Here is a 26559-nt window from a genome sequence, read left to right as displayed (position 1 = left end):
AATCCGTTGAAAATAAGTTGTTTACTTTTTTCTTCTACATACCTTTGCTTAACTTAGTTGCATATAAAATGTTTTATTTGGATTTTCTGCTTGAATCTCGTATACTTGAAACAATCTTAATTTTTGGCTGTTTCATATGTGTGATATTTGCATCCTATTATATTCATGAGAATATTGTACAAATTAGCTAAAAGTGTCAGTATTACAAAGTTCGTTCAAATTGTTAGGTGAAAAGTCTACATTGATGTTAATTATATGGTATTTTTTTCTTTTGGTAACCCCATCCCCTAAGTATGTGATTTCAATGTTAAAAAGTCTGTCTAATTTTAAACCACTTCAAGTGAGTTTTGTAAATTCTGAAATTTCCTAAAGATTATATTCTTTAGACCCTTTGGGTAGATACAGTCTGAACTTTTAAGACCACACTTCAATTGATCATGATTAACTTTATGTTGCTATTTTATCATCCATGTTTCTCTTTCATCACATTTTCCAACTGCTTTATTAAGGTATAATTGACAAATAAAAGTTGTGTATGTTTATATTGCACAACATGATGCTTTGATGTATGTATGTGTTGTGAAATGATTAAATCAAGCTGATTAACATATTAATTACCTTACATATTTATCATTTTTTGTGGCAAGAACATTTAAGATCTAATCTCTTAGCAATTTTCACATATACAACACATTATTGTTAACTGTAGTCACCATGTGCACTGTTGATCTCCAGAATTTATTCATTCTGTCTAACTGAAACTTAAGACTCTTTGAACAACATCTCCTTATTCCTCACCCTACCCCCAACCCCTGGCAAAGACCATTCTACTATCTGTTTCTATGAGTTCAATTTTTTCAGATTCCAAGTTTAAGTGAGATCATATAGTATTTGTCTTTTTGTGCCTGATTTATTTCACCTAGCATAATGTACTCCAGGCTCATCCATGTTGTTGCAAATGATGGGATGGGATTTTTTCTAAGTCTAGATAGTATTCCATCATCCATTATTTTACACACATTATCTTACACACACATGCAAGTGTATTTCATATTTCCTTTATCAATTTACCCACCAATGGACATTTAGGTTGCTTCCATATCCTGACTATTGTAAATACTGTTGCAATAAATATGGGAGAGTTATATCCCTTCAACATACTGATTTCATTTCCTTTGGGGAACCTCCATACTGTTTTCCATAATGGCTGTACTGACTTACATTCTCATCAACAAGGTACAAGAGTTCCCTTTGCTCCACATACTTGCCAACACTTGTTATCATTTGCTTTTTTAAAAAAAAAGTCATTCTAATTGGTGTGAGGTGAGATCTCATGTGAATTTGATTTGCATTTCCCTGTTAATTAATAATGATAAACTTTTTTTTCCTATATCTGTTGACCATTTGTATGTTTTCCTTTGATAAATGTCTTCAGTTCCTTTGATCATTTTTAATTTTTATATTTTTCATAGGTTATTGGGGTACAGGTGGTATTTGGTTACATGAGTAAGTTCTTTAGTGGTGATTTGTGATATTTTGGTTCACCCATCAGCTGAGCAGTATACACTGAACCCTATCGTAGTCTTTTATACCTCAACCCCCTCCCATACTTCCCCCCAAGTCCCCAAAGTCCATTGTATCATTCCTATGGCTTTGTGTCCTCATAGCTTAGTTCCCACATATCAGAACATATGGTGTTTGGTTTTCCATTCCTGAGTTGCTTTACTTAGAATAATAGTCTCTGATCTCATCCAGGTCACTGCAAATGCTGTCAATTCATTCCTCTTTCATGGCTGAGTAGTATTGCATAGTTTCTTTAGTCACTCGTTGATGGATGGACGTTTGGGTTAGTCCCACGATTTTGCAATTGAGAATTCTGCTGCTATAAACATGCCTGTGCAAGTATCTTTTTCGTGTAATGACTTCTTTTCCTCTGGGTAGCTAACCAGTAGCGGAATTGCTGGATCAAATGGTAGTTCTACTTTCAATTTGTTAAGGAATCTCCATGCTGTTTTCCATAGTGGCTGTACTAGTTTACATTACCACCAGCAGTGTAGAAGTGTTCCCTGATTACTGCATCCATGCCAACATCTACTGCTTTTTGATTTTTTGATTATGGTCATTCTTGCAGGAGTAAGATGGTATTGCATTGTGGTTTTGATTTGCATTTCACTGATCATTAGTGAGGTTGAACAATTTTTTCATATGTTTGTTGGCTGTTTGCATAAAAATTCTAGAAGATAACACTGGAAAAAGCCTTCTAGACATTAGATTAGGCAAGTATTTCATGACCAAGCACCAAAAAGCAAATGCAATAAAAACAAAGATAAATAGCTGAGACTTAATTAAACTAAAGAGCTTTGGCATGGCAAAAGGAACAGTCAGCAGAGTAAACAGACAACCCACAGAGTGGGAGAAAATCTTCACAATCTATACATCGGACAAAGGACAAATATCCAGAATCTACAACGAACTCAAACAAATCAATAAGAAAAAAAAAAAGCAATCCCATCAAAAAGTGGGCTAAAGACATGAATAAACAGCCCTTTGCCCATTTTTAATGTTATTTGTTTTCTTGCTATTGAGTTATTTAAACTCCTTATATATGTTGAATATTAACTCCTTATCAGATATATAATTTGCAAACATTTTCTTTCATTCCATAGGCTGTCTTTTCATTCTGTTGGCTGCTTTTTTTGTGGCACCAAAACTTTTTAGTTTGATTCAATTGATATTTCTAGTTTTGGTTTTATTGCCTATACTTTTGGGGTCATATCCAAAAAATCATTGCCCAGAGCAATGTCAAGAAGATTTTTCCCTGTTTTCTTATAGTATTCTTGTGGTGTCAAGTCTTATATTTAAGTTTTGAATCCATTTCAAGTTGGCTTTTGTATGTGATGTGAGATAAAGTTCCATGTCATTCTTTTGCCTATGGACATTCTGTTTTGCCAACATCATTTATTGAAGAAACTCTTCTTTCCCCATTGTATTTTCTTGGAAACTTTGTAGATGATCAATTGACTATAAATTCATGGATTCATTTCTGAGCTGTCTATTCTGTTGCAGTGGTCTGTGTGTATGTTTTAAAGCCATACTATGCTGTTTTGATTACTATAACTTTGTGGTATACTTTGAAATCAGGTAGTATGATGCCTCCAGCTTTGTTCTTTTTGCCTAAAATTATTTTGACTGTTCAGGGTCTTTTGTGGTTCTATATGAATTTTACAATTGTTTTTTTCAGTTTCTGTGAAAAATGTAATTGGAATTTTGATAAGGATTGCATTGAATTTGTAAATCACTTTGGGTTCTATGGCCACTTTAATAATATTAGTTTTTCCAGTTCATGAACATGGAATATCTTTCCATTAATTTGTGTCTTTTCCAATTTTTTAATCAATGTTTTATAATATTCAGTATGCAGATGCTTCACCTTCTTGGTTAAATTTATTCCTAAATATTTTTTAAATGTAGCTATTGTAAATGGAATTGCTATCATGATGTCTTTTATGGACAGTTTATTGTTAGAATATAGAAACACTACCAGTTGTTGTGTGTTGATTTTATATTCTGCAACTTTACTGAATTTACTAGCTCCAAGAGTATTTTGGTGGAGTGTTTAGGGTTTTCTATATATGAGATCAAGCCATCTGCAAACAGGGACAGTTTAACTTTTTTGTTTCCAATTCAGATGCCACTTATTTATTTTTCTTGTCTAATGGCCATGGCTAGAATTTCCAGTACTAGGTTAAATAAAAGGGTTCAACTGGGCATCCTTATCTTGTTTCTTATCTTAGACAAAACATTTTCAGTTTTTCAGCATTGAGTATGATGTTAGCTGTAGGTTTGTCATAAATGGCCTTTATTATGTTGAGGGGCATTCGTAATATCTAATTTGTTGAGCATTTTATCATGACAGGATGTTGGATTTCATCAAATGCTTTTGCTACATCTATTGAGATGACCATATGGTTTTTTTATTCTGTTAATGTGTTGTATCACATTTATTGCCTTGTATATGTTGAGCTATCCTTGCATTCCAGGGATAACTCCCATTCAATCATGGTTTATAATCTTTTTCCTGTGCTGTTGAATTTGCTTTGCTTGGATTTTATTGAGGACTTTTACATCTGTGTTCATCAAAAATATCAGCCTATACTTTTTTGGCAGTATCTTTGTCTGGCTTTGGTATCAGAGTAATGCTGGCCTCATAAAATGAATTTGGAAATGTTACCTCCTGTTCAATTTTTTGGAAGACTTTGAGAAGGACTGGCATTAATCCTTCTTTAAATGTTTGGTAGAGTCTTTAGTCACTTTATGAATGAAATTTCACCAATAAGAATAAAGCCAATCTAAAAATTTGAATTTCTTTTATATAGGAAACAATATGTATTTTGTTTCCTGTATAAAAGAAGAGAGAAATCATATCTGTTATCTAAACAGAGAATTTTATATAACTAAGTATCAAAGAACTAAAAGCAAAAAAGAACAGAGGTAGCAACTGAGACAGCAGTTACAACCCCTGTCCTGGAGCACAAAGGGAAGAGGTGGAATCGTCAAAACCTAGAAACTTAGAGTTAGAACCATGGAGGGGCTCTGTGGAGCTGAAACTGATCTCTGAGTAAGAGGCTCTGAGTAGACTAGTGTTACTGCCTTCGAGCTGCAAAACAGACTTCGACCTCAAGGACAGGGCAATGGTAAATTGGCACTGACGTCTCTGAGGGACTGTGATGAAGCTGGTTCTAAAGCTTGGGAAAACTGTGAACTGGAGTCAACAGCCGCTTCTACAAAATACTGCCACTGCCAAGTAAATAACTATAGCTACATTGAGGGAGACAGGACGAAGATGCAAAAACAGAAGTAGGAATAAACTAGGAAGCACTGAGGAAGAAATGCGTTATTTCTCTCTCCTCCGCCCTTGCATTCTCCCTCCATAATCACTGATGGGCAGAGTCTAACAGGACCAGCTGGCAAAGCAGAAATGTGTTTTTTAGAGTCTATCTCCAACACCACAAAGCAGGGTAGGGAGAAGTGCATTAAAAATGAAGTGAAAATAGCTTAACCTGGGTCACAAAATGTTACATAAAATTCAAAAGGGAACCTCATACGTGTTCAGATTTTGAAAAAACAGGTGAAAAAACAGAAAAAAAAAGAAAACCCAAACCCTAGCAATGAGCCAAAAAAATGAAAAGTTCTACATTGTTTTGGAAAGACCTGTGAACTTCCCCTTGTTTCTTAAAACATTGATTAATGGAATGTTGACATTATTGTCTTGCATACTTTTGAGGGAACAACAATATACTAGAAGAGTTAAACAAAACACTGTCATATTACCTTTATGAAGAATTAATTAAGTGGAATATAAATCATTTCTCCATCTCCACTCTAAAATGGAACTATTCTGCTATCCTAAATGATTTTTTTTTTCTGTTCAGATGCTTGAATTAGTCATTTCACCCATTGAGAGATGCCATACAAAACCAAGAAACTGTGTGTTTTCTTTAGGTTAAAATAAATTAAGATGGCCTTTAATTTGGTTCTTCCCATTCATATTATAAAAATGGTCTAGTTCACATGAACAAAGATAGTACAAGAAACCCACACTAGCCCAGAAGCTGTTTGTGTTTCTGTGAGCGTGAATACCTACGTCCAGATCTAAGAGAAATGAAAGTAAGAATTAAAATAAAACTGTAGATATCTTCCTTTTCTATCTGACCTAATTCTGTAAAGCTCAGTTCTAGACATATTATATCTTCAAAAGTACATGAAATTGGGGGCATTCCAAATTAACATCACCTCTTTTGAATTATGTCAATGACTCTCTGTTGAGCTTTTGAACATGTAATTATAGAAGTTGTGGTGGGTTAAAAATGGCCACAAATTCTTCGCAGTTCCTTTCATCAGGGGTGGAGACTGATTCCTCACCTCTTGAATCTGGACCAGGCTTTTGAATTGCTTTGTGAGACCAATAAAATGAGACAGAAGTGACAGTGCTCAGCCTCCGTACCAGGCCTCAAGAGACCATTTCCTCGTCTCTGCTCCCCCTTCTCCAGCCCTACCCCATTACAGGCCTTGGGATTCACTGCCCATTCCTCTACTGTATTTCTTTCCTCCTTAGAATGTTTCAGGGCTTCCCACTACTGTGAAGGATAAGACAAGATCCCTCCTGCCTTTCATATTAGCCTAGGAATATCACACTTCCCATGCATGCAAAGCAAGAAGAGAATTAGATATTATTTTAGGTGGTTCTATAGCAAATATTTTGTTTAATATGTATGAGATAAAAAAAGTAACCCACACATAAAACAGATATTACTATTTAAGTTGTTAATTTTAAATAAGCTATTTAGTAAAAAGAAGATCCACAGCTTACACTGAGTAATAGTAGAGGCTGTGTTCAAATATGGAAAACTTTTGGGAAATCTTGCTTTAAGGCAAATTGGCTCAAACCTCACTTGGAACAAATACACTAGCTAATTTACTTTCTTTCCTTTTACCAAAAGGACCCCTCTAACTTTAAGATCCTTCCTGCTTCAGCTTTCTGTTGCCAGTGAAAAAATCAAGCAGCTTTTTAAAGCTTTCCTAACTAACTAGTAGCAAGATGGTAATTTTGGAAATATGCTACCCTTACCCTCCATCAATATTATTGTGCTTCTCCATTCTATTCATATTTTCTCATCATACAAATTTTGGCTTTTTGATGTTAAATATGTATTGTGGTAGAAAATTGCAAAACATTTTCATCTCACTGCTCTGGAAACCTCTCTTTCATCTTCAGCCTTTCCCATTATTCTGTAATTCCTACGTTATGTAGCCCACTTTTCTGGCACTACTTCTAGTTTTGGTGCTAACACATGTCCCTTTTTTCCCTTAGATTTCTCGACTCTTCTAGTGCATTTACACTGCTTCTCATTATTTTCCTGCCGTCTTCATCTCTTATATCCTCTGCCTCCACGCTCTTTACTAATTATCCTTAACCTTCATGATTTTACCTGTCATTATTATCCCACCACTATTTTAAGCCCTAACCACTATCTCCTCTTCTCTTCACTCTTTTCTCTCCTCTTTTTCTCCTCTTAGTGTCTTTATCCTTCATTTTATTGTGTTTCTTCTACATTGTGCCCTGCTGCACTTACCTTGAAATCCAGAGGAGAAGTAAATGTGTTTGCTGATGTAAAGATAAAGGGAGCCAGACACTTCTAGTGCTTTTGAAGTTCTTTTGGCATTTGAGTCCTGCTTGATTTGTATGACTGATTCCCTTAAGAACACTGTTACTCAAAATAAGTTACAAAAATTCTGGTCTAAAATTGATTGGATGTAAGATTATCTTTAGTCTTTGAATGAGACCCTGTTTAACACAAATTACATATTCCTTACAGGTCAGTGTGCAATTTCCCACATAGATAAGGTCTTTGAAAAGTCCTTTCAAAATCACAGTGATTTTCCCATGTTTTGACAGATGTACAAATGAGTTCTTTTGAGTTTAGTGTTTCAAATGACCTCTGAGTTTCAAGCCTATTTGAATTTTCATTATGTTATTCTCTTCTTCTAATTGCAAAAGAAAAAAAAAAGTCCACCCTCTAAATTTGCAGTTTCTTCAAAATAGGAATTCCCTCAGAGTTTCACTGAGTAGTTTCAGCTAGGCGATTGAAAGTGATAGAATACCACTATGATTATCACATTAATAGAAATTATGGTCTTAGAAATATAGAGAGCAATGGATAAAAGGCTATGGAGACAAAAGAGAAATATTCAAGGCTCTATGTTTGGTTATGCTTTTTGGATGAGAAAACATTAAAGGATTACATTGAAGGAATGGAGAGGATTTCGACTGGGTACATTTAAGCTTACATTAGAAAAATTCAAATTTTTCCTTTATAACACCAAGAGTTTTCAGAGTTACATTAGACACTATTGGTATGGAAACTGTTTTCCCAAAATCATCAGTGATTCAATTACCATTTATTATCTAGAAAAAAATGGCCCTACTTCTTTTAAATGACCTGAAATAATGCATTTTTTCTTCAACAGAGCATAATGAGAGTTGAGAAGTTGCGCTCAGAAAATGAGAACAGTCCCTGTTTCTCATTACAGTCCCATACAGATTTTTGCATTTTATAGAGTAGTGATTCATTTTTGATCTAGTTTTACAATAGAATCTGATTTGGCATAATGAATTAAATATTAACACATTTCTTTCCTAGATGTGGTATTTAAAAGTAGAAATGTGACAAAATCCAGTGTTAACTGGTCTAATCCAATAAGGAATTTAATACATTTGAGTCTGATAACACACATTGAAAAGCTTAACATAATTTTAAAATAATGCTATTCTACTAAGGTTTTATTTTCTCTAGGGAAATTTCTTTTCTACGCCAAACTACTATAAAACAGTTAAAAATGGTTGTTAAGATGACTGGACTTGGCTTATTCTTTCTTTCTTCAGTTTGTTCTCCACATTTGTGAGTGACTACCTCGAATCCATTTCAAAAGTGGAGGAGCGAGTATAATAGCTAAAAGCACTGCCTGGGTTCAAATTTCTTGGCTAGAAATATGACAAGTTCTGATAGCCTCAGTAGCATCATGTCCAAAAGAGGAATTGTAATAATTCCTGTTGAAGATTGCTCTCTTGAGGACTAGTGAGCAGTGAGTGACAATAGCAGGCATTTAGAAACCACTCAATAAATAAGTGATTAAATGGCCAAAAGGTTAAGGTGGAGATCCCCCTCCTTTAAAAAAAATAACTCAGCTCTAGGGTTAACAGGTTACTTGAAATAGAAACTGGTTGAATCAAAAGTATATACAATCATATGCCTACTTTTTATGAGCTGACATGATGAGATTTTAAAAAATTGTTAGCCCTCCTATTCACTGCTTTTCATAGAGAAGTTAGTTTTTTAAATGTCTTTAGGAAAGAACTCATACTGTGTCAATGACAGAGTTTAAATGATTTTCAAATAAAAGGGAAGACTCAAACAGCTAAATCAGTTTGGACTATTCCACCTCCCTCCGGCTTAATCTTTGAGACTTCTGACCTCAGAGGTTTGTGGCTAGAATTGATGGATAGGTACACTTTTGTGAAAACACTACATGTGGTTAGATTTGCTCTTATATAGTGCCAACAAGGAGATGCCAAATCAAATTCTGTGGTAAGATCCCTTTTTAAATAATGCCAGCACCAAAAAAGAAAAAAAAAAATCTGTGAAATTAGTTGATAGAGGCTCCAAGTAATATCCTGGGGCAGCTTGAGTTGGTTCAGAACACAGGCTTTGCAGTTTGACAGAATGAGGCTCAGACCCCTGCTCAGCCACTGATGGCCATAAACCTCAGTTTTCTCATCTGTGAAATGCAAATAATGTCTTTTTCACTGGATGTTTTAGGAATAAATTTGTAAAGGGAAGAGTTTTTTATTTATTACCTGAAATTAATCATTTTGGCCATCCTAACAAGCAGGGTCTCAGTGATTCCTTTTGTTTTATTTTTTCACTTACAAAGTACGGTTTTCTGATTAGGGAGAGGCAATGTTTTGTTTATTTGAAGGAAAATTGAATCCTGGGAGTAAGAATTGGTGATTATTATATAGGCAATTGTTTAGCGCCTATTATGTATCAGGCGCTTTACATATTCAAAATAGTTTAACCCTGACAATAACCTTATTAGAGAAATTTTATTAGCCCCGTTTTACAGATGAGGAAACTGAACTTCAGAAAGATTAAGTGACTTTCCAAGATCACACAGTCACAAAGTTATTAAATGTCAGCGCAGGAAACTGTACCCAAGACCTCTGGCTTGGATGTCTGTGTTCTTTCCACTACATCTGATGCCATTCAGCTTCGAAACATTTAAAAAAATAACCAGGCTTTATGTCTGCGTGGCCTTAAGGCAGTATGATATCACTGGCACATAGCTATCAGGAACTTGGGCCAAACTGCTCACATGAAAGAGTTTTCTTCTTTAGCTGTGCCTAAACAAGCCATGGGGTGTAGAAAATAAAGCAATTATTAAATGAACTCAAATTATAGGAATGTATTAATCACACAATCTCAAACTGTCTGTTACATTTAAGGATCTATCTCCACCCGTTTCTTTCAGCCCTTTCCATACTCTAGGCTGGCCCAGTATTTTGTCATCTCTTTATTTTCACGTGTAGCTTTAGTACCCTCACAACCCTGCTGCTAGCTTAGGCTTGCATTGACCGTCATTGCTACAAGACTGATAGAGCACAGGCTCCTGGAAACAGCCATCCATGCTGCTTTGGTTAATTAACCTGGACCAGAGAATAGTTGTGGGATCACAGGCTGAGACAACGTTATCAGTGGATTCCTTCTTCTAGAACACAGGAGGTGGTTAGGAAATGTTTTCAATATCGACATTTTAAAAAAATCTTAATTTTTCCATCATGTAAATTATATAGTGTAATAAATCAATTAGTAAAAACTTTCATAAGAAATGGGATGATGGGTGGATATATACTCTGATGTGAAAACAAATCAGGGATTTTTATATCAGAGGAACCCATTAATTGCAATCAAGAGAATGTCTCTTTTACAAACCACCAGAGTCCTTCTTAAGTGTGGCAAGTGGCATTTGCCTTATTGCTTTTTCTCCTTTAGGTTTTACTCACTGCCAAGAGGATGAAGCCTGAACCTCTACTACATGATCTCTCCAATTTGCCCAACCTAGGTATCCAGTTTCTTCTTCTGTTAACTTCATTAGCAAAATCCATCTCACCAAATGACTCTATTCACTGCCTGTGAAATGTACTTTGGTATTTCCTTTCTGTGAACCTTTCCTGGATGCCATGTCTGTGGTTTTGATGCTCTCATCCTCTTCTCTACCAAATCAAACCTTTCCCAGTGGTGAGTCAGTTACATCCTATAATTCTTAGCACTCCTTTGGCTGTTGTCATTCGACATCTGATGCTACAAGTAATATTTAAAGCCAAGTAACTAGTCACTATCATACTGTGTGCTCTCTGAGGGCACGAATAATATCTGTCTTTTTAATACTGTATCTTCAACATCTGAAATATAACAGGCATTTAATAAATATTTATTGAGTGTCTAAAGGAAACAAAGAAAATATATCTAAACTCATCTTACAGACTTTTTCTGGGCAAATACTATGTTTTAGATTTTTTTGTATCTCTTTTAGCACTGTGCTCCGTGCCTTGAACAAAGTGAGAATTGTATTATTTTTTCAATGTCCTAAATTAATCATTGGAAATTCAAGCAAATTGCATTTGAGGGCTTAAATGTAATTTTTAATCTTTTATTTTAATCCAGTGGTTTTTTGTAAGATAGTGGCAATTCTGATTTAAGATGTTGTTAAATGTACCATAACGATCTTAAAACATCCCATTCTACTTCCTGAATGAACTAAAACAAGGAAAATCAGTTGATCTTATGTACATATTTAAAATTAGGGTAATTTTAAAAGTAATAGTAAATTTCATAACACTTCCTGAATATGTTGTAGTCTATGATGTTCCTTCTTCCTTCAAACCCTCGTTTACCCCACAGCCCCATCGGTTAGCTTAGGATGACTGATCTAGCCTTCAGATCTCTATTTAGATGTTACTTTCTCCAAGAATCCTGTCCTGAGGCTGCACTCTCACCTTGGTCACTGACTTATGCAATGCCCCATTCCCTTAATATATCACGTGCTAATTGCTTCATTCTTCACTACACTGCAGGATCCTCAGAGCAAGGGCCTCATTTATTCCTTGTTCCCAGCAGCGAGCAGAGGGCTGGCATATAACAGGTGCTCAGCAAATGTTTATTAAGGGAATAAACACCCTCAGGAAGAATAAAAGGTGACCCAGACTTGATGTTTCAACTTTACATTGGCTAAGTGTGTAAGAGGTATCAAATTACAGATGATCATTAATTTTTAAGAGACTTTAGAGAACTACTTCTTGAATTGTTTAAGGAAGAGACTGAAACTGAACCAACAGACAAAAGACTATCTGGTGCTAGTGTGATCTGGGATATGACACTGTTTTATCCAAGCTTCAGGACTTGCAGGATGGTTTCTATCGGTTCTGTTGTCCCAGTCCCATTGTAGAGATGTCGACTATAACACTCTAGAAGTTTATGTACAGAAGGATCTATCTACATTTGTGTAAAATGAGAACTGTATTGTACAATGCAACTGAGGTGATGGCCAATCCACGGGCAGAATATTATTATAAGCTTCTGATGATCTTTCAACCTTCTTTCATGATTGAGCCTAGTCCATATGACAGTCGTTCCTAGGGCCACTTGACAGTCTGAAAATTATTGTGGACGCCAAGCAGTTTTTGTTATATAGGTTATTTCTTTCAATAGTCAACATATGAATTATAACATAAATCTTTAGATTATTTATTAATTCATTTAAATAACTAGAGTAAACCTACAGCACATTAAAATAGCATTATTTTCCAAAGAAATGTTTTACAATTTTGTTAATCTCTTTAATGTCTGGCTTAACAAAAGACAGTTGAATTCTCATATGTCTGTTTTCAATCTGTTGCAATTTGTTGTCTTGTTTGAAGTATATCAGGAAAATCCAATTTTTCACAGATATGTAGTTGGAAAACGAAGAAACACTTCAATAATCTTTTCAAACAATTCTGGATATTCTTCTTTAATGTGACACCATAACTCAACAAATGGTAGTTTCTTAAACCTTGTAATTGCAGTATGGAATATGAAACCATATCAGTTAACTTTTCAATGTGTTACATTAAAACCCATTGGTATATTTTGCACTTTGAATGGATCCTTATGCATGATTTTAGATCATCATGCATTATTAGTCATTTGGAAATACTTGTTCACTGAGTCGTGCAGCTCTTCCAAATGTTGATACATTTCATTGTACGATATCTAAAACCACATTCATTTAAATGATCACGATCTTACTAGGAAAGACTTCGAGTACTGGGAAACTGTCAAGCTTATGGTGACAGAAACAAGTTTTCAAAATTCTAATTTTTTACTCAAAAGCTCAAATTTTTCATTGGAAATAAAGATTGCTGTTTGTTTGCCTTGAAATGACAGGCTGACTTCATTCGTTAAAAGAAAAAAAAAGTGTGTGCCAAGTATCCAAGTCTGAATAACCATAGTTTGTCTGTCAGTTGTTCTTTCAAGTAAAAATATGTCATATAAAAAAGCAGGTAGTTTAGCTCACAAATCAATTACATAAATGTTTTCGTTCAGGATAAACAACTGTACTTCAAATGCTGCAGAAGAGCTTTATTTGTGCCCCCCAGTTTGCCATACAGAATATTAAAAAGACATAGTCAAGAGTTAAAATTTAATAAAATAAGTATTTTTTACTGCTTCATCAAAGACATTCTTAAGTGAAACTGACATTTGGAGCAGTAAAAAATACAATAACCACTAGGATAGTTGGGTGCCACTGTTTTGAACATGCTAAGGTGCTAGCAGTTTTACCCACCATTGCTTTTGTATTATCAGTGCAAATGTCAACCCAGTCAAAGAAGGCAAATTATGTCTTAGAATCAATATGAAACTAGCTTTGTCCTTGCAAATCTCCCCTGAAAGTATCTCAGAAACCCCCACGGGTCTACGAACCACAGTTTGAGGACTGCTGCCTTAAAACATAGGTTTCAACTAGTAGTTCTCCTAAACGGACTGAAATTCACTCTTGGTTTTATAGTAGTTTTCGGCTTTTTCCTCCAATTGCATATTTATGAATTTCCCGACTTAAAAGTAAATGCAGATATAAATATGTAAATATCTTGCAAACACTTGAATATGTTATACTATCCAATCCTCACGAAACATCTGTAAGTCAACTATAATTTATTCCATTTTTATATTTGAAAAAAGCCACTGATGCTCAAAGAGGTTTTGTCCTACAGCAAATAATTTTCAGAGTCTAGAATTAAATATAAGCCTGTTTGGCTAAATAATGTATGTTCTATCTAATATAGCACACTACCCAAGTCTCTCAAAACACTGAAGATACTTACATATGTATGTACATATAAATAGATACAATGCCACTGGTTTTATTGGTGGCATAGTTTTTGAGAAGACAGAGTATATTGATATACGCAAAACACAGATTTTTTGATGAATTTTATGAAATTCACAGAGTCCTTATGGAACTTTCCTACACAGTCAGGCCTGTCATTAATTGCCTGAATTAATGTTGTCTCTCTAACATCATTAGCACTCAGTTTCTTCTTAATGGCAATTTTAAATCAATATCCCAGTCACTGGTTCATTTGAATTTCCAATCAACCCTGTGAAATGCACAGGGGTAGATAGTGTTGCCTCAATGTACCAAAGAGAGAAGTGATCCTCATACACATAACGCATAAACTACAACTGCATTGTTCAAGAATACCAAGACGTTATGTAGTGGAGCAGCAGCTTTTCAGTCTGGTTGTCTTCATCTGTCTGCCTCATTCTACCCTGGTCACTAGCCCTGTCCTCCCTTGGCTTCATCGGTCTTACTCTGTTCCTCTCTGGTGTTCATCCCTTTGTTTTGCAGGGTCCTCTTCCTTCGTCCATACCTAAGACATTGGTGTTCTGCCATGTCCCATCCTAAGTCTTCTCTTCCTGGCTGCCTTACTCCTCCCCCATGCTTGCCAGACACCTGAATGTACCCTTCCAGCTCCTATCTACTCTCCTAGGAATTCCTCTTTTGGCTGCCTACATGGCAGGGCACCCAGATGTTACAGAGGCACCCCCAACTCAACAAGTTAAGACAGAACTCATTACATTCCTCCTAAAACTGCTCCTCTGTGTGTTTCTCTTGGCTAGTGGCACCATCCCTGCCTTAGTGCACCAGCCAGAAAACGGAGTCAGTCTAAACTCTCTTCTCTGCATTACCCTCTATGTCCAGTCAATCACTAAGCCCTGTCTAGTGTATTTCCTAAATATCTCTAGAGCTGTCTCAACCTCCCAAATAGCATTTCTGCTGCCTTAGTTCAGACCTAATTTTTCCACTGGAAATAACCTCACTGTGATCTCTCTTCTATTTGTCTTGCACAGTGAAACCAGAGGAAACCTTCTAAAACACATCATCTGATAATACTTACAAACCTTAAAATCTTTCCTAACTTAAAACCTTTAACAGTTTCCCAATTACTCACCACCTCCAGGCAAGTTCTGGCTCCTTACACCCAGAGAGCCTCGTGTGGCTTGGCCTTGCTTACTTCACCTGCAGTCCAGCCGCACCTAGTCTCCTAGTTTCCAGGACACACCGTGTACTTTGACACTTTCCTAACCTCTTCACTTGCTTCTGTTTGTGGAATGCCCTCCCCCCTCCCACCACATGCTTGTGCTTCCTTGTCCTTCAGAACTCTACACTGAAATCTCTACCAAGAGAAGCTTCTGAAGAGGAGTTAGCTGTTTCCTTTTCCATGCTCCCGTACGACCAGGATCCTGCATTTATTATAGTGCTAATCACATTTTCATTTATGCCTCTGTCTCCCTATCAGGCGGTGAGTTCCTTAAAGGCAGCACCATCACCTCTAAATCTCAGCACCTAAGACATATCTGGTACACAGCAGGGGCTTCATAAGTGTTTGTTAATGAATGACCCAGCGGTCTGCTCTAGATATCTCCTAAGTGCAGGACTTTTCCCACCTCAACGTCTCATCTGCGAAAATTATGCTTGCACAGAGATCGGAAATGTCCTTTTTAGTGTTTAAAAATTTTACGAAACTATTTGTGACATATAAACGGTTTTATAAATCCATTTCCTGCAGTGTTTTCATGTAGGAGCCACAAAACTTTAGGAGCTGCATTGGTCCACCCTCTGTGACCAGCTATTTAACAAAAAAGATCATAGTTCTTTCTTAATATGACCGGGGTAAGGCTGATTTTCATCTTATCTACCTTAATTTCATTGTGGCAATAACAGAACTAGTGTTTTCAATACTGACGCTATATCTTAATAAATAATTATATATTATTAGAACTCATATAAAATCAGGTTTGCTGGAAATCAGGTTCTCAGTTGCAAAAATGAGATCACTAAATCAATCGGTACTTTTTTTTTTTTTCTTGGTTTTCCTAAGCCCAGGCCAGGTTGCTAATTAGGTAACTTCTTATCATAATTACCTAGTCAGCCTTAATGGCTTCACACACTCTGCTCAGTTTCACTGGTCCTGTAGGGCCGCTTTTCAATTGTTAAAACAGCTGCTGAGTTTCAAACCGGAGGAGGCTCGGTCTGCGCCAAGGGGGAAGCGCTCCCTGAGTGAAGGCTGTGATAGGCAGGCGTTCGGGTGAAAAGTGGGACATGAATGCACAGTTTGCACACTCTGCTTTCCGCCTCCAACCACCAACCTTCTGGATTTAACACGTCCCCCTCCCTGCCCCCAAATCTACCCCAGAGTTTCCCTCTATTGTGCACCCCAGTCTCCTTGACAGGGTGATGGTCCCGCGTGCGCGTCTGCTGGATTTTGCAGCTTTGTCGGGGACTCGGTGGGCCTCCTTCATTCTCCCCGAGTGGCACTGAGGTTAGGACAGCAGTATGTCCCTTGCGATGCCGCCCGCGAGGGTCCTGTTTGGGGAGCGCTGGGTCGCTGAGCAGGGTGGTGTGTGTGTGAGAGAAAGAGAGGGAGGGAGGGCTACAGGGAGAGAGAAAAGGAGGGAGAGGGTGTCTGTGTGTGAGTGTGTGTATGAGTGTGTGTGTGTGTGTGTGTGTGTGTGTGTGTGTGTGTGTGTGTGTGCGTGCGCGCGCGCTGGCGCGCAGCGGGAGGGAGAGAAGGAGGGACAGAGGGGGAGGCAACGGGCAGAGGAGGGAGGGGGCGGGCGGGCAGCGGTGAGGCGGGAGGGGTTAGGGCTGGGAGGGGTAGAGACTCCGGGCTTCAGCGGTGACACTCGGGAGCGAACACACACTCCCCGCTTCCAGCCGCGAGAGAGCGGAGCTAACTGAGCTGCGCACCCGCCACCGCCGCTGCCGCCCCGTGCGCCCGGTTCTCCCCGCACCCCGCGCGGCGCTCCAGCAAGGCGCCTGTGCGACCCGCGGCCGCCCGCGAAGCCCGCGCCAGCCCCGCGGGTCGCTGCGGCATCCTCCCGCCGCCCAGCCCCCGAACGTTCCCGGCCGTTTAAAAGGACCTCCCGCAGCTTCCAGGCTCTGCCCCGGGATTCCCCAGCCCCGCGCGGCTCCCTACTCCACTTCGCAGCAACTTCGGCGGCCGACCGCCGCCCGCCCTCGCCCGCCTTTGAAGTTTGCTGTGCAGACTGCAAAGTTGGGATACTTCAGCGGATTGAATTTTTCTCTTTTATCTGCCTCCGTCCCCGCCTTCCAGGCTTCTTGTTCCTGAATATTGGTGCTTAGCATCTTGGCAGGGTCCGGGGACGTGGACTATTTCGCACACCACACCTCGGTGAGGGATTTTTCCTCTTTTCCCTATGAAAAACAAACAGATCTTTTTAAGGTAAGTGGGGAGAGGAAAGCAATGTCCCAGAGCCCCGACGCCTTAGCCCGCCACCCCTAGACCTAGCACAAGGAGCGTTCACGCCCGAAGGGTCATCCGAGATGGGGGCTCGAGGCGCGCGCCCTCAAATCGTCAGGGCCCAATAAGCTTCTCAAGGGCGCCCTATCAGTAGGAACTGAGGGCATGAGGGACAGGAGCAGGTTTCTCTCGTTTTTGTTTGTTTTGTTTTTGTTGTTTGTTTTTAATTTAGCTGCTGTCGAAGCTGGGCGGCCCGGAGAGATGTGAGGAGGTGGACAGACAGCGCAAGGGCGGGGAAGACCTGGGACCCGGGAGCTCGGGGTGCGGTGGGGTCCGGGGAGCCGCGGAGCCTTTATCCCGGACTTAGCCTGGACACTTACTTTGCCCGCCTGCCAAGAGGGCTGTTGCCTCCCTCTTCAGGTTCATGCCCTCCGCCCGCCGCTAGGGAAAGTCTGCGGGACTGCGGTTTTGCAGAGGGTGTCTGCGTGTGGGGGAAAAGCTAGAGGTCCAGGCAGCGCGCGAGTTCCTGATGGGCGTCTGGGAGCTGCGCAGCCGGGGCCAGGAGTTCAGTTGGCCCGACCCCCAGCCGCTCTGGCTCCTCATTTGTCCTCTGCATGGTAGGCGAGCATCGTTATAGAAACTTTCTTGAGCTGAGTGAGGTGGCCTGGGACCGGCTCATACTTTCTTCCGGGGAGCAGAGCGGCCACCGAGGTGACGCCCGCTCCGACCCCAGCCCGGAGACTCGACTTCGTGCCCTCGTCCCTTCTGTGCGTGAGTTGGGGTTCGCTCTCACCCGCGCTACCTTTCTTCCTGAGCGGAGTCGCCGCGGCTCCGACAACCTAGGAGTCTGAACGAGTGATTCCAGGTCCCAGCTGTTTTCTTGGAGGCACTTTGCAAACCGCTGAATTTGGAGTGCGGTTTCTTGCATTGTGCGCTCTGGGTTCCCCTTTCTTCCCGCACCCTATGCCAGGCCCAGGCGTGAGAGCTCCCCGCAGTTCCCCGGACCCGCCCCGCACCAGCTTCTCGGAGTTTGCCGCGGGCACCTCTACGCTGTCTCTGAGCTGTCCCTCCGGCCAAGTGGTGGTTCCCCTCCCGGCCCCCTTCGGGGCGCTGTCCCTTTCTTGCTCTTGGGTACGCGTGGCTCCCTAAAACCAAGACCTTGAGCGGGAAATGAACCTGAGTATATGCCTGGGTTTTGTTGTTGTTATATTTTTTCCTTCTTTTCTTTAAATTTATTTACAGAGTTCTTTTTAGCAACTTTGTTGGGTTGATAAATTTGCTTCTCATCTGTCGATCCCGCTAAATCACAAAGAAGAGTTTATTTTTTCATTTAGTTGCTGCTCTCTCCTAACACATTACCCTCTCTTTCCCCCCTCCACCCCTCCTCCTCCTGCCTCGCTTCCTGAACCCTTTTTCTTTTCTGACGGAGGGAATCTCCGCACCTCCTCCTCTCCTCCTCCCACCCGGTCCCTGAGCGCCTGTGAGAACCAGGGGAGTCATCAATGGAAATAAATAGGACCCCGCTCCATTCTCCGCCCCCTTCAAACAAGTAAAATCCTCCCTGGGCTCGCAGAAGTAGAGATAAAACATCCCTCCCCGAGGGAGCGGTTGCGGGGGATTTGATGGGATTGAATTGTTTCATTATCTTGAAAGAAGTGATGGATGGATCCGAGAGGGAATATGTATATAAAGCAGAGTGTGGTGAGGGCGATCGGTATGATTATTCATTATTGTTTGTTAAGAGTGATAATAAGGCCGCAACCCTCGCTCAGACTGTGTTTATATACTTGGGTTTGAGTTTATGTCAGTCTCTTATTACAGTGGTTTCAGAAAGTGAAAACACCAAAACGGTATTAATTCTTGTCTTTCTGCATATGGGATTAATCAAATGTCAAAAAAGATACTGTCGTTTTACCAAAGTTTTAATCTATGAACTTTTAGAAGGTTGCACTGTCATAAAATGTCATTTGCCTCCATCTGTCTTCTTAAAGTTTAAAAAACTTGGCAACATAATTAATTATGGTCCCAATTCCCATTTTCAATCTAAACCTATATTCAGGATTATATTAAAATACCCCATCATTTATTCCTCAAAAGTGACTCTTATGAGTTTAAATTCTTGGAGGGGAGAGAGGGACAACTGGGAATGAGGGGCCTAGGAGTTAGAGAAATTAGTACTATTTCAGATTTCTCTAAAAATTCCTTTACTTCTTCCTTTAAAGAAAGAAATTACAAGGTCCTTCTCTGCACAGTTCATCACTTCAGTGAATGCCCTTAATCTTTACCACACACTTGAAACATAACAGCTTGCAGGCTTGTCTCCATTATTGCTTTCATTTTTGTGTCAGGACATTTTATTCATTAAACCTGAACGTCAAAGACTGCTTAGTGTGGCAGTAACACTCTGTTTTAATTAGTAACTATCATAAAAAAGAAGCTAGAACTCTGTAATAGGCCTAAATTGCTATGAATTATGTGTGGTTTAAATTACGCATTTATTTCATCAGAAATGAAACCATGAATATAAAACATCTTTTAATCACTTGCAGATACAGCTTTTATCTCTTAAGATGTAACAAAATATGTAATTGAAAAATATCCTTCTGAGGATAAGAGAAGCCCCCACCCTCAGTTTATTTGTCCTGGGTCTGTTTAACATTCACATAGTAAAGTATGAATGTTAAAGAGTAAAGACTATTGTCACAACATTGCCAATATCAGGCTGATGGAATGCTACCTTGAAAATAGCCACAGTGGATCAGTTGTCAACTTAATGTAGAGACACTTCCAGTTGGCTGCATGAACCTTGCTGTTTCAGATTTTAGTTTTCTCACTTGGATTTATTGACCGGAAAAAAATGTATTTTAAAACTCTTAAATTATTTGGCATGAAGGGGAGAAAGGTAGAAATAAAATATTTATTTCTATAGCAGTTCTCTTCAGCCTATCTAGAGGTCAGAATTTTTATTTTAAAACGGATTGTGTTTTCATTGTCGTTGTTAGGACATATCATTTTGGTATGATGGATGAGTAGATATTGGAAATGGAATAATGATGACAGAATCAACCGAGAGCATAGAAACAGAGTGTGAATTCCACATCATATGTGCTAATTAAAATTATTTTAATCTCCTTTCCTTAGTTTCTCCATGATAAGGTGGTCGATAGTGACCAAGCAGTGCTCTCTCTCTCACTTTTTGCTCCCTGCCTTCCTGTCAGGTCTTGCTTTGGGGAGCCATACACCTATAGTAGCAGCTGAACCTTGCCAGAGTCAGTCGCCATCAGCTAATCACTTGGAAGAAAGTATGTCTCATAGTCATCTGTATTGGGTCAAAGGCAGGGATACCCAATATAACCAACAAAATAGTTCAACTAATTCATTTGACCCTGAAATAATATCTAGAACCTCTAAATGTTTATTTTAGAATGATTATTCTAAAGAACATAATTTATTCTTCCCCTGCGGGCTCATAATCATTTAATAGAAGCCACAGCATGGTTAATAGTAAATAGTAAACCATACGAAATCTTTGCTTTGAAAGCTGATTTTAAAATCAAATCCTCCAGTATTTAAATACTCTATTTTAAAATACTTTGCATTTTATTCCCTGAAGTTAGGATAAATTCTGCTGTATTTTTCCACTGTATAACAAATGTAATATTACATGACACTTAGCATGCATGCAGTCATGCTTCCATGTTAATTTCCTCCTAGAAAAAAAGTAAATATTTTGCTGCTGTTGTTAAAAAATAATTATGTAGTATGAGACAGAAAAACAAGAATGCTAATATTTATTGAATCACCTGGTGGGATGTTGACCATAAACTCAGTTATATTTTTGTTGAAAATCACACCATTTCAGTGTAAGTTTGTTTGCTTGGCTGTGTGTGTTTCACGTATTTCTTGCCTCTTCTGAGATGACACCTGGCATTTGCTGTTCCAGTGCCTAAGCCAGTGCCAAAAGCAGGTGTATCCGTGGCTACTTCGTTCCTAAACACACAACTCAAAGATGCAATATCTACATCTTTCCCATTCCTTCTGGTACTTTACTAAAAACTGCAAACCAACAAACACATGAATTTTAGTCTTTTGAAATATTTGGAAAACATGTAATGTATAATGTTAATTCCCCCAATTAAAAAAAAAAAGTTGTGGCTTGTTTTGATTTTAAAAATTAAGGATAACAAATTTGATAAGTGTGGTATAAAAGCAAGCTAGCAAAATGTGTCTGTAGATTCTTCACTTTGGGATAAAGAGACAAATTTGGCCACAGAACAACTGGGTATTGGGCCCTATTACAATGGCAATTTTTTTTCAAGGAACTCATTGAGTTAACTTTGATTTAAACTTCACTTTAAAGTCTACAAACCTCAAGTTTATGAGAAAGGTATAGAAACTTCCAATATTATATGTCATTATTCTTTCAATAATTTCCGTATCCTTTGGAAACTGATTTTAGTAAGTTAGTTAATAGGTCTTGGATTTCAATTGTTAATTTTTTCTGTAACAAATTTGAACATGACACAATTAATATTTTATATATTTCTCTGAAGTATTTATTTTTAGCTTCACTTATGAAATCTCTGAAATGAATCTTTTCTTTAAAAAAATATGGCTAGAGGTAGTAGCATAAATATAATTTATCAAATGTCTCTTTCAATTCTTCTTTTAAAATAATTTTCTGTCTTTTTTATAGTTAAAAGAAAAACATTTTTAGGAATAATGGTAAGATTATATAAAGTTTGGAGGGTACTCAATAAAAATATGATTACACATGATTGGGAATCAACCCATTTGAGTAGGACTCTTAGACACTGCCTCCGTAGTGTGGAGACTTTTAAATATAAAAACCAAATTATAAAAACGGTTCCCAACATGCATGCACGTTTGCTTTCTAATTGGAATGATTTCAGCTAATATCACAAATAGTGGTGACCAGCTGAAGTAAATGGAGACTGTACAAGTTTCTGTCAGTGTTTCTTCTCTCTAAGAGGAAATCAAGGTAAACACCCTCTTCGTCCAGCTGTGTGCTCTGAGAACATATATTCCACCATCTAAAAACACAGCCAGAAATATGGACTATATTCAAATATGTGTTTTATCAACAACTGAAAATCACCATATCTTGTCTTCTGAGGAAATGCCCTTGTATACACAGATGTAGATAAAATGGGAGACTGAAATTTAACATTTTCTAAAATAAGCAGTAAAATCTGAACTCATAATTAGACCTGTAAAATATGATATCTTGTTTTTGAAATCACCATGACTATTTTTAAAATTTATAATGTAGGGACTATGAACAAATTGGTATATACAAGACAGACAATGCCCTATCCTGGCAGTTGGCAAACAAACTGTTGTCAGACAGTTGGGGGTAGTGTTGTGGTACTTACTTGAAAATACTGTGTTTAAAAGAGAAAAGCTAGTATAAAAGGGCCTGATTGATTTATTTGGGATTACTTTCTCCAATTTAGCTGCTACAAGTGTATGGTGACTTCTGGAGCGTAGATGGTTATAATTTATATTATGCTGTAGTGAAAAGTAAACCATAGTAATCCGTATACACCTCAGAGATGGCTTTGATGACCCTTTTGCGTGCAAGTCATAAGGATACTAAGTCTGTGGGCCTTGCCATGTGGAACACTATTACTGGAATAAAATGCATTTCCAATTAAATTATCAGAGCTATACAAAAAAACCTCCATGCAAACGTAAAAGTACTTGATTCATTTCAGGTATCGTCTTTAAAAAAAATACATTTAGAAGCACATAATAACCACATTTTACCCATAATAATACACTAGTGTGTGTGTGTGTAGATATGATATAGGTCTAAATATTATGTATATGTTGGTGGCCCTCAATAAATGTTGTCATTTTACATTAAATTCCAACATTCACAACATTTACTGATATTATCAAAAGCTTCAAATTTGGATTGATTCATAAGTCGCTGCATCCTGTAATTCAAGAGAGATTTGTTGCCAACAGTGGGACAGAGATCAGAAACACCAGTGCTAGCTAAGACACGTAGTTAACTGGGGAAAAACATCAGTCGTTTATTACTGTGCCTTCCTGAGTCTCTGATATTGTCAGTTCTTTGGGTGCTATGAAAATACGTTACTTTTTATGGTAAAAGAAAACTGCCTGTTAAATGTGAGGTAAACATTTAACACTTTAGTGATAGCAATAGCAGGATTCACCATACTAGTAGAACTAACAGGTGGGTTACATGAGAGGTGGCCTTAGAGGTACCCTGCTCCCAAGGCCTCTCAGGTACCAAAACACTACCTCAAAAAATATGCTTTTTTTAACTTTTAAAGTAATTTTATTTTTCAGTGTCCTCTATAAATATGAAAATATTTCTGCAATAGGAAATGGGTAAACTGATATCAGCTAACGTTTTACAAAGGTATTTTAATAACGAGATCAAGCCAGGTCACTTAAGACAACATTTTAGAAAGAGGTTATTTTATACATATATATGTATAAAATATGTATGTGTATAATATATGTGTGTGTGTGTATTTCATTCTTTACACGTAAAAGTGAATATAAATAGGTCTTTTGGTATTTCCTTCTTACACCATAATGGGCAATTTGTGCCCCGCAATGAAGCAAAGAGGACACCCCCTTTTAGAGACCTCTGCTTTCCAAGGTTGACACTATCAGAAGCTGTCCAGGAATTAGAAAAGGACATTTGAAATTATCTTTGCAAGGTTAGGCCCAGTGAATATTTGCATTTAAAAGCTTGTCTTTTAATTACAGTAAAGTGGAGGATGCAAGATACTCTTTTAAACAATCAAAGTGGAGGTTGCCCATTGCCTCTCAAATCGTACTGAACAGATATTCAGCTTCTGTTAGTGTCAGCCTCATAAAGCGGAGGTCTCTAAAAGGGGGTGCCCTCTTTGCCTCATCGTGGGGCAGAGATTGCCTCATTATGGTGTAAGAAGGAAATACCAGAAGATCTATTTATAGTCACTTTTATCTGTAAAGAATGAAGTCAAGTTTTGTGAATATTGGTTAATACTGTATAAATTAACAAAAGCACTCTTACTCAGGATATCAGATGGCCATGGAACAACAAAGAACAGCAGAGGTGACAGCATGTGTGAAGCAAAAATAATGCAAGATAAAAATAATGACATTCTGCTAGGTGCAGTGGCACAGCTATAGTCCCAGCTGCTAAGGAGGCTGAGGCTGGAGGACCACTTGAGCCCAGGAGTTTGAGGCTGTAGTACACAATGATCTCCCTTGTGAATAACCACTGCAGTCCAGCCTGGGAAACATACTGAGACCCCATCTCTAAAAATATGATGATAATAATAATATTATAATCAACCCTGTTTATAAAACACCTCTAGAATTAACCAGAAAAAGATATAAAATGTACAATTATATCTACTATAATTATCTATGATACTCATCCCAGTATAGAGTGCTTTTAAGTATTTTTTAATGTATTATGAGTATGTATGTTTGTATACAGATTCACACACACAAACCCACACACATGCATACACATTTTCTTAAAATCACAATTCTTTTTTTTTTTTTTTTTTTTTTTTTTTTTGAGACGGAGTCTCGCTCTGTCGCCCAGGCTGGAGTGCAGTGGCGCAATCTCGGCTCACTGCAAGCTCCGCCTCCCGGGTTCACGCCATTCTCCTGCCTCAGCCTCCCGAGTAGCTGAGACTACAGGCGCCCGCCCCTGCGCCCGGCTAATTTTTTCTATTTTTAGTAGAGACGGGGTTTCACCATGGTCTCGATCTCCTGACCTTGTGATCCGCCCACCTCGGCCTCCCAAAGTGCTGGGATTACAGGCGTGAGCCACCACGCCCGGCCTTAAAATCACAATTCTAAGAGGTTTGGAGACCTCAGTGTAGACAACACATTACTGAGTGAGAGGCGTTGAAAGGAAGTGAGCAAGAAGCCGAAAAAGCTCTCAAACTAGTCACTATTTTCAATATTATTCTGTTATTTGTAGAGGTATTTCATAATTCCTCTTTTATGAATAAATACATATTGTGCTCCATTATGTTTTGAAAATTTCAGTAATCTGAGAGTTTAAAATGTTCAATCCATCATATTTCATGTGTATTGTGTTACATTTTGAAGTTTTTCTTTGACATTATATTTTTTCAGTAATGCTGTCAGTTATTAACTAATGTTAAAGTTGTTTCCATGCTTTGAATTTCACAATGGAAGTGGAAATGATTCTCTTTATTAATAATGTTATATCTTTATATAACCCTTGATTGTTTACAAGGCACTTCCACATCCATCACTTTCCTTAACCCTCACAGCAACCCAGTCAGGAAGATATTCTATCCTCCTACTCCTGATAAATCTGACTGGCCTAAACTCACAGAAACTTTTTAAATAAAGTGGTAACTCTTTGGTTTTAGAAGCAAAAATGTTTAAAAACGTAGGCTGAGATTAGTTGCCAAATTAATTTGTCTGGACAATTTGCTTAGAAGTTTTTTACAATTTAATTATTCGGAATACCACTTATTTAGCCTAAATCCACAAGACCATAATTGTAGACTGTCTATGCACTCACTGTTTGTTTTTGGTAATAGTTAACTTCTTAGGGAATTTTAAAAGGGGAAACTGATTAAACTTTTTTACTTGTAAATCATTATTTCAGGTAAAACAGAAACAAAAGTTACCTTTGAGAGTAAAAAACACTAGTTACAAATGGCACAAAGGGCTAACAGTGATACGTAAATCCCCGTGTCTCTCCTTCCAGAAGGTTAAAGTCTTTTTTAATAGGGGAAATCATTGAAAGTGAAGTAATCTCTGAACATGCATAGGTTCTGATGTAAATCTCCCCTGGCCCCCCACATCCCCAGTCACCATTTGAATAGATTCTCCTCCAATCATAAAAGGTAAACTAGGTTGTCAGTTTGCTTTATTAAGTCTACTTATAGCCTGAAATCATCTCTTGAAATCAAATTTTCTCTCTTCAGCCCTCTTTTTAATTAGTCCTACTAACCAAGTCATTCAAATCTGGGTATTGCAATGTTCTAGGATATGCTATTTGTTGAGTTTGATTTCTCCTCTCTCTCTCTCTCTCTCTCTCTCTCTCTCTGTGTGTGTGTGTGTGTGTGTGTATCTGTATGTGCACATAC

At 38.2% G+C, this 26559-nt stretch overlaps 1 protein-coding gene across 3 annotated transcripts in view; it reads left to right on the top strand.

Annotated features, from left to right (window-relative positions):
- The first annotated feature begins 16861 nt into the window (after positions 1-16861).
- The window catches only part of NDNF (neuron derived neurotrophic factor), a 36969-nt gene continuing 27271 nt past the window's right edge, over positions 16862-26559 (top strand). Inside the window, exon 1 of one of the 3 annotated variants that reach the window (XM_015138959.3) lies at positions 16862-17407. In XM_015138959.3, coding sequence (XP_014994445.3) covers positions 17382-17407 — 26 coding nt within the window. In that variant the 5' untranslated portion in view covers positions 16862-17381. Of the gene's footprint in view, positions 17408-17542; positions 18197-26559 lie in introns of those variants that run through there. The other 2 variants (XM_078001807.1, XM_078001808.1) reach the window with 2 other exon arrangements.

The sequence above is a fragment of the Macaca mulatta genome, chromosome 5 (assembly GCF_049350105.2).
Source record: "Macaca mulatta isolate MMU2019108-1 chromosome 5, T2T-MMU8v2.0, whole genome shotgun sequence".
Taxonomy (NCBI): Eukaryota; Metazoa; Chordata; class Mammalia; order Primates; family Cercopithecidae; genus Macaca; species Macaca mulatta.
Note: the sequence above shows the minus strand (reverse complement) of the source record. Positions and strands in the feature narration are given on the sequence as shown.